This window comes from Crotalus tigris, unplaced genomic scaffold (genome assembly GCF_016545835.1).
Source record: "Crotalus tigris isolate CLP2741 ecotype Arizona unplaced genomic scaffold, ASM1654583v1 scf7180000024348.693503, whole genome shotgun sequence".
Taxonomy (NCBI): Eukaryota; Metazoa; Chordata; class Lepidosauria; order Squamata; family Viperidae; genus Crotalus; species Crotalus tigris.
The window spans coordinates 525091-535000 of NW_024100517.1; the positions used below are offsets into that span (position 1 = coordinate 525091).

Consider the following 9910-nt stretch of genomic DNA (forward strand, 5'->3'; position numbering starts at 1 on the left):
AGGCAGGTGGAGGAGAGCGGAGGGAAGCGTTCGCTTCTCTTAATTTCCTAAGCGTCTCAGCCAAGACCGTCTGGATCTAATTAAATCTGTCCTAATTGCTGTTTTATGTGAAATTAATCAAGCATTATTTCTGTCCTCTTGCAAAAATTGCACACCAGGAGATGCCATTTGCAGGGGGAGCGTGGGGGGGGGTGTTGAGTTGTTTCGCGCATGTGGCTTGGCTGTTTTTAGTACTGCGCGGAGGACAATTTCTGTTTGTGTGTGTGTGTGTGTGTGTGTGTTGTCCGGATGCGTGTGTGAATGCTCCAACACTGGAAGTTTTTAAGAAGAGACTGGACAGCCATTTGTCTGAAACGGTATAGGGTTTCCTGCCTGAGCAAGGGTTTGGACTAGATGACCTCCAAGGTCCCTTCTAACTTTATTATTATTATTATTAACAACCTGCCTCCAGAAGCTGTGAATGCTCCAACACTGGAAGTTTTTAAGAAGAGACTGGACAGCCATTTGTCTGAAATGGTGTAGGGTTTCCTGCCTGAGCAGGGGGTTGGACTAGATGACCTCTAAGGTCCCTTCCAACTTATTATTATTATTATTATTATTATTATTATTATTATTATTATTATTATTATTATTATCATCATCGCACAGTCAGACAGATGTTCAGACTGGATTTGGCGTTTTGTCTACCTATCGAGTCCTTACCCAGGATCTGGGATAGGCAGATGTGGATGTTTGATGGTATTACAGGTATCGTCGCAGGATGGAAGCAGTTCCTAGTAAAGCCGCCTTTTGCAATTGACTAATAGCGAATTTGTCAATGCCAATGGTGTTCAAGTGGTGCTCCAGTTGTTTCGGGATTGCACCCAAGGAGCCTATGACTATTGGTACTACCCTTGCTTGCCTTTGCCCCAGTCTTTCTATTTCTATTTGTAGGTCTTTGTATTTTGTTATCTTCTCCAGTTCTTTCTCTTCTATTCTGCTATCTCCAGGCACTGCCACGTCCACTATCCAGACTTTTTTGTCTTTCTTATCGACAATTGTTAAGTCTGGGGTGTTATGTTGCAGGTGCTTGTCTGTTTGAATTCTGAAGTCCCAGAGCAGTTTAATTTTATCATTTTCTATGACTTTCTCTATTTTATGATCCCACCAGTTTTTGCTTACAGGCAAATGATATTTTTTTTCAGATCTTCCAATGCACCATTGTTGCTACTTTGTCATGCCGCTGCTTGTAGTCAGTCTGTGCAATCTTCTTGCAACAGCTTACCAGGTGGTCCACTGTTTCTTCAGCTTCTTTGCATAGACGGCACTTACTGTCTGTTGCTGTCTTCTCAATTTTGACTTTATATGCATTTGTCCTTAAGGCTTGGTCTTGTGCAGCCAGAATTAGTCCCTCGGTCTCTTTCTTCAATTTTCCTGCTCTTAGCCATTGCCAGGTCTTGTTATTATCTGCTTTCCCAGCTATTTTTTTAATGTATTGGCCATGTAGTGCTTTGTCTTCCCATGCCTCTATTCTATTCTTTATTTGGTCTTTCTTGTGGGCCAGTTTGGTCTCTCCAGTAGTTAGTAAGCCTTCCTGATATACTAATTTCAGTGCATCTTCATCATCAATTCCTCCCCTCCTGCACCGGGCCCCGCCCACCCTTGTTTCCTCTGCCTTCATATGCAAATCAGCCACAGTGAATTGGGAATCATAACAGCTGTAATGACACTGTCAATTTTTTTTTACTAATTCATATTTTGGATTTTTTTTCCCGATATCCGCCATACCGATCCAGCGATTTTTCTGTAATTTGATCCTTTGATTCTTCAACCTAACAGCTGTAATAATAATAATAATGATGATGATGATGATGTAGCACATGCAACATAACACCCCGGATTTAACAATTGTCAATAAGAAAGACAAAAAATAGTGGACATGGCAGAGCCTGGAGACAACAGAATAGACGAGAAAGAACTGGAGAAGATAACAAAATACAAAGACCCACAAATAGAAATAGAAAGACTGTGGCAAAAGCAAGCAAGGGTAGTACCAATAGTCATAGGCTCCTTGGGTGCAATCCCAAAACAACTGGAGCACCACTTGAACACCATTGGCATTGACAAATTCGCTATTAGTCAATTGCAAAAGACAGCCTTATTAGGAACTGCTTCCATCCTGCGACGATATCTGTAATACCACCAAACATCCACATCTGCCTATCCCAGATCCTGGGTAAGGACTCGATAGGTAGACAAAATGCCAAATCCAGTCTGAACATCTGGCTGACTGTGCGATGATCCATAATAATAGTAGTATTAGTAGTATTAGTAGTATTAGTAGTAGTAGTAATAGTAAAGTTGGAAGGGACCTTGGAGGTCATCTAGTCCAACCCCCTGCTCAGGCAGGAAACCCTGTCTGAGATCTTTGGAAAGAACGCAAACACTGATTTAATCCTGTTTTATTGGACTGTCCTGTCTGGAGCGTTGCCCCCCGCCCCGCCAAGCGGTCTCGGAGTGGGAAGGCTGAGTGTAGGGAAACCGCTGAAACAATTGATGTAGAATATAGGTAGCCCTCAAGTTGCGACCGTCATGGAGCCCCATATTTACGGTTGTAGGTTGTGATCCATTCCCATAATAAAGCTAGAGCTAGACTACAGATTGTCCTTGATTTTGAACCACAACAAAATTTCTGTCACTAAGCGAGACGGTTGTTAAGCGAGTTTTGCCCCATTTTACGACCTTTCTCACCACCCTTGCTAAGCGAATCGCCGCAGTTGTGAAGTGAGTCACGTGGTTGTTAAGTGAATCCGGCTTCCCCCTTGACGATGCTTGTCCAAAGGTCGTAAAAAGGGAATCACACGACCCCGGGACACTGCGACCATCGTAAATACGAGTCGGTTGCCAAATGTCTGAATTCTGATCAGCTGCCCACAGGGATGCTGCGGCGGTCGTAAGTGTCACCTTTTTTCAGTGCCATCGCAACTGAAACGAATCGTCATAAGTTGAGGACTGCCTGTAATTATAACAATAATCCAGGTGGGACCAAAAAAGTCTTTAACTCAGTGGTTCTCAACCTGTGGGTCGGGACTCCATTTGGGGTCGAACGACCATTTCATGGGGGTCGCCAAACAACACAGTCCGCCATTTTTTCCCCCCTTTTCCTTAGCTGTGCTACTCCCTTTTATTCTATTGGCTTTTGAAAGCCAATAGCATAGACTGTCTTGAATACAGTCTAATTCTATTGGCTTTCAAAAGCCAATAGGAATTGTCCAGGCTGTCTCTGCCCTGCTGAGCCCGCCAAAAGTCCCATTCTGCAAACGGTGCTGCACCCGTTGAGTAGTCCTTGACTTACGATCGGTTGAGTAGTCCTCGACTTACGACCGGTTGGGGGGGGTCGCGGCATTAAAAAGGTTGAGAACCACTGCTTTAACTCACCTGGCCCAGTGTGTTAATTCCGTGCTCCATCCTTTTCCGGCAGGTACCAACTCCGGAAGATTGTGGCGGACAACACAGCCGGACCGGGCAGGAACTACACCGTTGTCTTCCTGGGCTCCGATTCGGGAACCGTCCTAAAATTCCTCATCCGCGCCAACCTCAGTGCCGGCTCTTCCGACGCCCGAGCCAGGGGCCACAGCTTGCTGCTGGAGGAATTTGAGACGTACCCCAGCGACAAGTGAGCCGAAACCGACAAACACACTTGTTTGTCACACACAAAGGCATGCACGCCCCTTGGTTTTTCAGAGTTCAGGGCGGAAGCAACAAGGCTTCACCCTAGCTGGGTAGAGAATTCTGGGAGTTGAAGTCTACCTGTGCTGGCTGGGGAATTCTGGGAGTTGAAGTCTATTCATGCTGGCTAGGGAATTCTGGGAGTTAGGACTGCACCCATGCTGGCTGGGGAATTCTGGGAGTTGAAGTCCACGCATGTTGGCTGGGGAATTCTGGGAGTTGAAGTCCACGCATGTTGGCTGGGGAATTCTGGGAGTTGGGACTGCACCCATGCTGGCTGGGGAATTCTGGGAGTTAGGACTGCACCCATGCTGGTGGGGAATTCTGGGAGTTGGTCCACTCTTGCTGGCTGGGGAATTCTGGGAGTTAGGACTGCACCCATGCTAGCTGGGGAATTCTGGGAGTTGAAGTCCACTCATGCTGGCTGGGGAATTCTGGGAGTTAGGACTGCACCCATGTTAGCTGGGGAATTCTGGGAGTTGAAGTCCACCTGCGCTGCGTAGAGAATTCTGGGAGTTGAAGTCCGCTCATGCTGGCTGGGGAATTCTGTGAATTATTTTATTTTATTATTTTATTCAGATCTATAGAGCTTCCCACCTTCTAACTCAACTCAGGGAGGCTCACAAAGACATTTTTTCATTTCTGCCTTTCTTTTTCTTTCTTTCTTTCGCATTTTTATTTCAAAACTTGCTGCCACCGCTCTCCGAGTTGTTACGCATCGGATGGCATATACACATTGAATAAATAACAATAATAGCCCCCTGAGTCTTCCGGAAGGACTTGACGGATGGATAAACACGGTAAATCCAGATTAAACCTATGGCTGAGTCTTTCAACCCATCATCCTCTTCCTCTTTTCCGAGGTGCGGCAAGGACGGGACTGGCGAAAGGAAACTGCTGAGCATGGAGCTGGACAAGGCCACGGGGTCACTGCTGCTGGCCTTCCCGCCCTGCGTCGTACGGGCCCCAGTGGCCAGGTGCCACCAGCACTCCACCTGTATGAAGTGAGTCCCACTTTTCCTGCTGCTGAGCTGGGGCTGGGGGCCGTTCGGCCCGTGGGAGGGCAGGGATTCCCCCCAAAACAGATACAACACAGCGGAAATCGAGTCACGCCAGTCAGTGGGATATCTCCAGCAAGTTGAGAGCTGGTTTGGCCTAGGCCCGCAGGGATAGGCAACCTTGGCTCTTTTATGACTGGTGGACTTCCACTCCCAGAATTCCTGAGCCAGCCATGCTGAGGGGAAAGGGAGAGGTTTCCAAGCTGAGCCATGCTGGCTGAGGGATTCTGGGAGTTGAAGTCCACGAGTCATAAAAGAGCCAAGGTTGCTTACCCCTGGCCTAGATGATTGATAGATAGATAGATAGATAGATAGATAGATAGATAGATAGATAGATAGATAGATAGATAGATACAGACAGACAGACAGATAGATAGATAGATAGACAGAGCGAAGCTGGCTCAGGAATTCTGGGAGTTGAAGTCCACGAATCATAAAAGAGCCAAAGTTGCCTACCCCTATCCTAGGACGAAGATTAAGAGCAGGGGTCTTCAAACCTGGCTCTTTTATGACTGGTGGACTTCAACTCCCAGAATTCCTGAGCCAGCCATGCTGAGGGGACAGGGAGAGGTTTCCAAGCTGAGCCATGCTGGCTCAGGAATTCTGGGAGTTGAAGTCCACGATTATAAAAGGGCCAAGGTTGCCTACCCCTGCCATAGATATAGATAAGTAGGTAGGCAGGCAGGCAGACAGACAGACAGACAGACAGACCTAGGCCAGGGGTACACAACCTTGGCTCTTTTATGACTCGTGGACTTCAACTCCCAGAATTCCTGAGCCAGCCATGCTGAGGGGAAAGGGAGAGGTTCCCATGCTGAGCCATGCTGGCTCAGGAATTCTGGGAGTTGAAGTCCACCAGTCATAAAAGGGCCAAGGTTGCCTACCCGTCCTAGTGGTTAAAGCAATGACCTGGAAACCAGGAGATGGTGAGTTCTAGTTCCGCCTTAACGCGTGAAAGCTGGTTAGGTGCCTTAGGCCAGTGACTGGGAAATGGTGAGTTCTAGTCCTGCTTTAGGCATGAAAGCCAACTGGGTGACTTTAGGCCGATCACTGGAGATGGTGAGTTCTAGACCTGCCCTCAGTATGAAAGCCGGCATAGTGACTTTCGGCCAATCTCTAGGAGACTGTGAATTCTAGTCCCACCTTAGTTATAAAAGTCGGCTGGATGACTTTGGGCCAATCACTAGGAGACGGTGAGTTCTAATCCCACCTTAGGTATGAAAGCTGGCTGAGCGAATCACTAGAAGACTGTGAGTTCTAGTCCCATCTTAGGTATGAAATCTGGCTAGGTGACTTTGGGCCAATCATCAGGAGACAGTGAGTTCTAGCCCCACCTTAGGCAGGAAAGCCAGCTGGGTAATTTCGCACCCGACACTAGGAGATGGTGAGTTCCTGCTTTAGGCATGAAAGCCAACTGGATGACTTTAGGCCAATTACTGGAGATGGGGAGTTCTAGACCTGCCCTCAGCATGAAAGCCGGCATAGTGACTTTAGGCCAATCACTAGGAGACTGTGAATTCTAGTCCCATCTTAGTTATGAAAGTCGGCTGGGTGACTTTAGGCCAATCACTAGGAGACTGTGAATTCTAGTCCCATCTTAGTTATGAAAGTCGGCTGGGTGACTTTGGGCCAATCACTAGGAGACTGTAAATTCTAGTCCCACCTTAGTTTTGAAAGTCGGCTGGGTGACTTTGGGCCAATCACTAGGAGACTGTGAGTTCTAGTCCCGTCTTACATATAAAAGCTGGCTGGGTGACTTTGGGCCAATCACTAGGAGACTGTGAGTTCTAGTCCCACCTTAGGTATAAAAGCCAGCTGGGTAATTTTGGGCCAGTCACCGGGAGAGGGTGAGTTCTAGTCCTGCCTTAAGTCTGCCCATCTTCAAACTGCCAAACAGTGCAGAAACAGTGGTCTACAGAGAAAGGTAACACAGGCAGATAAAGCACAAATCTGAGCTCTCCTAAAATGAATATATTACGTTACGCCATTAGACGTTCCCCGCGTTATGAGATATCTTATGTCCATTTCCTTAGCAACATCCATAAAGCTGTTCCGTTTTGAGCAGAAAATAAAATGAAATAAAATGCTGGCTTAGCACTTTTCGGCTCATTAAAAGGAAACTGTAGGCAATAAATAATGCATTAGCTCGATACTGTACTATAAATTATACATCAAATTAAAAGAAGGGCTTTGAAGCCCGAATTTTTCGATTGCGGCCCAATTGCGTGTATAAAATTGTAGCCCGAGAATGGTTTCCCCAATTAAAAATTCCAGGTCAAATTTATTTATTTATTTTTTAAATACAAGGTGATTCTGGACATTGAGATAAACTTCCACGTTTAATAAGCCTTTCCTCCAGAGAAGGTGTCAAAGGACTTTTCCAATAAAAGGCATGTAAAAACCCTTGCAGCTATTAATATAAATGACGCCAATTCTGTACGTTTTGGTCTATTAGTTCCTTCTTCTCTCTTTCCTTTCTTTCCCTTCTCTCCTTCCTTCCTTCCTCCCTTCCTTTCTTTCCCTTCTCTTTCTTTTTCCTTTGTTCCCTCCCCCTATAATAATAATAAGAATAACAATAATAATAATAATGTTGGAAGGGAGCTTGGAGGTTATCTAGTCCAACCCCCTGTTCAGGCAGGAAACCCTATACCATTTCGGACAAATGCTTTCGCCCTCCCAACCCTTCTTTCCTTCTTCCTTCCCTTCCCTTTCTTTCTCCTTCCTTCCTTTTCCTTCTCTTTCTTTTTCCTTCCTCTCCCTCCCTCCCTCCTTCATCTATCCTTTCCTCTCCCTGCTTCCTTATCCTTCCTTCCCTCCTTCCTTCATTTTCCCTCCCTCCTTCCATTTCTCTTCTTCTTCCTCCTCCTTCCCTTCCTTCCTTCCTTTCTTCCCCCTCCCTCCATCCCTCCCTCTCTGAACACTATACTATCCCACCGTTGCATTTCCATCCCCTTGCAGTGTCCTCTGATCATGTGACCCTAATTTATGACATGTTTGTCGACGTAAAACAGCATTTACTTCTGCTTCTTGTCAAAGCCACCCCCTAGCGAACAATGGGGTCACATAACGAGCGAATCGCTCTCCCCCAAAACGCTCGTAAAACCCTGTCGCTCACGTGACAAGCCGCTTTATGACCCTCACCACTTACAACGTCGTAAGTCGAGAGACCACCGGTACTACAGCCCTCCACCCATTAAAAAAAATGTTGCAAGTAGAAAGCTTTGTGGCTCAGCCTAAACCCCCCCTCCCTCCCGTTTGCCAGCCCATATTCTTCAACCATGTTCAATCATTGCCATATTTCAGGCATGCGGTCCGCGGCCTCGTGCATCTGTCTCGGATGTTTTTGACCAATTATCGGAGAACGCTGCCGGCTGTGGCGACCGCAAAGGCACCTTTGCTTCATTCATCACCCACCACGGTGGCCTTTTTCCTCCCTTCTCCCGCCCTGGCAAGGTTTCTGCACTTAATTGCCAGCGATGAAAATCTTGTTATGCACCGGGTTCTCAGCTGAAATGCTTGATCCCTGGACAAGGGCTGGCAATAAAATCAAGGATACAGCCGAAGGCAGGCTCTTAAAAAAATCCGAAATAAACATAAATGCAAATGTGCAGGCTCACTGCAGAGCGGAAGGTCAAAATCCCAGAGAGGTGTTTTTGCTTTTTTTTTCAGAGCAGGTGAAGCAGAATTTGATCGGAGTCCCTCGGATTCTTTGCTTCAAATGTTCGACGTTGCATTTGGAAATTGGGGACAAAAAGCAAGAATGCTTTTTTGGGACAGGCCATTCTTATACCCTCTCAAAACCATAAAATCCGTTTAAACCCCTTGCAAAGAGATTTTTTTTCTTTTTCTACAAAGGTGAAGAATATAACCCTAAAAATTTCATCCCAAACGGCAAGACACGGATTCCAGGCTGCGTCTCCAAGCACAGGATGTTTGCAGAATCGGATTTTAATAATAATAATAATTATTATTATTATTATTATTATGGATCATCGCACAGTCAGCCAGATGTTCAGACTGGATTTGGCATTTTGTCTACCTATCGAGTCCTTACCCAGGACCTGGATAGGCAGATGTGGATGTTTGATGGTATTACAGATATCGTCGCAGGATGGAAGCAGTTCCTAATAAGGCTGCCTTTTGCAATTGACTAATAGCGAATTTGTCAATGCCAATGGTGTTCAAGTGGTGCTCCAGTTGTTTTGGGATTGCACCCAAGGAGCCTATGACTATTGGTACTACCCTTGCTTGCTTTTGCCACAGTCTTTCTATTTCTATTTGTAGGTCTTTGTATTTTGTTATCTTCTCCTATTATTATTATTATAAAGTTGGAAGGGACCTTGGAGGTCATCTAGACCAGCCCCCTGCTCAGGCAGGCAACCCTATACCATTTCGGACAAATGGCTTTCCAGTCTCTTCTTAAAAACCTCCAGTATTGGAGCACCCACAATTTCTGGAGGCAGGTTGTTCCACTGGTTAATTGTTCTAACCGTCAGGAAGTTTCTCCTTAGTTCCAGGTTGCTTCTCTCCTTGATTTAGTTTCCATCCGTTGCTTCTTGTCCTGCCTTCAGGCGCTTTGGAAAATAGCTTGACTAGGAGACTGTGAGTTCTAGTCCTGCCTTAGGCCTGAAAGCCAGCTGGGAGACCTCGACTTAACAACAGTTAATTGTTCGTTCAAAGTCTGTTCAGTGAGGGAATAGAAGGGGAACTCATCAAATTTGCAGATGACACTAAACAAGCAGGAATAGCGAACAGCCCAGAAGACCAACTTAGGATCCAAAATGATCTTGACAAACTTGAACAATGGGTCCTGTGCAACAAAATGAGTTTCAATGTGGAGAAAAGCGAAGATAAGATAAGGTATAAAATGAAATAATCATAAAATAAATAAAATAAAAAAAGGCAGGATACAAATCAAATTACAATAAAATATAAAACAAGATAAGGTATGAAGTGAAACGAAATAATAAAATGAAATAAATAAAATAATAAAATAAGATAAGGTATAAAATGAAATAATCATAAAATAAAGAAAAGAAAAGAAAGAAAATAAAATAAAAATAAAAAATAAAATAAATAAGATAAGGTATAAAATAAGGTATAAAATGAAATAATAATAAAATAAAGAAAATAAAAAGGCGGGA

The 9910-nt window shown here is 45.1% G+C and overlaps 1 protein-coding gene across 7 annotated transcripts in view; it reads left to right on the plus strand.

Annotated features, from left to right (window-relative positions):
* Window positions 1-9910, plus strand: part of SEMA6B (semaphorin 6B) — a 214499-nt gene that overhangs the window by 187598 nt on the left and 16991 nt on the right. For all 7 annotated transcript variants that reach the window (XM_039326970.1, XM_039326969.1, XM_039326972.1 and 4 more), the window contains 2 exons: window positions 3461-3655; window positions 4572-4712. In XM_039326970.1, coding sequence (XP_039182904.1) covers window positions 3461-3655; window positions 4572-4712 — 336 coding nt within the window. The remainder of the gene's footprint in view (window positions 1-3460; window positions 3656-4571; window positions 4713-9910) is intronic.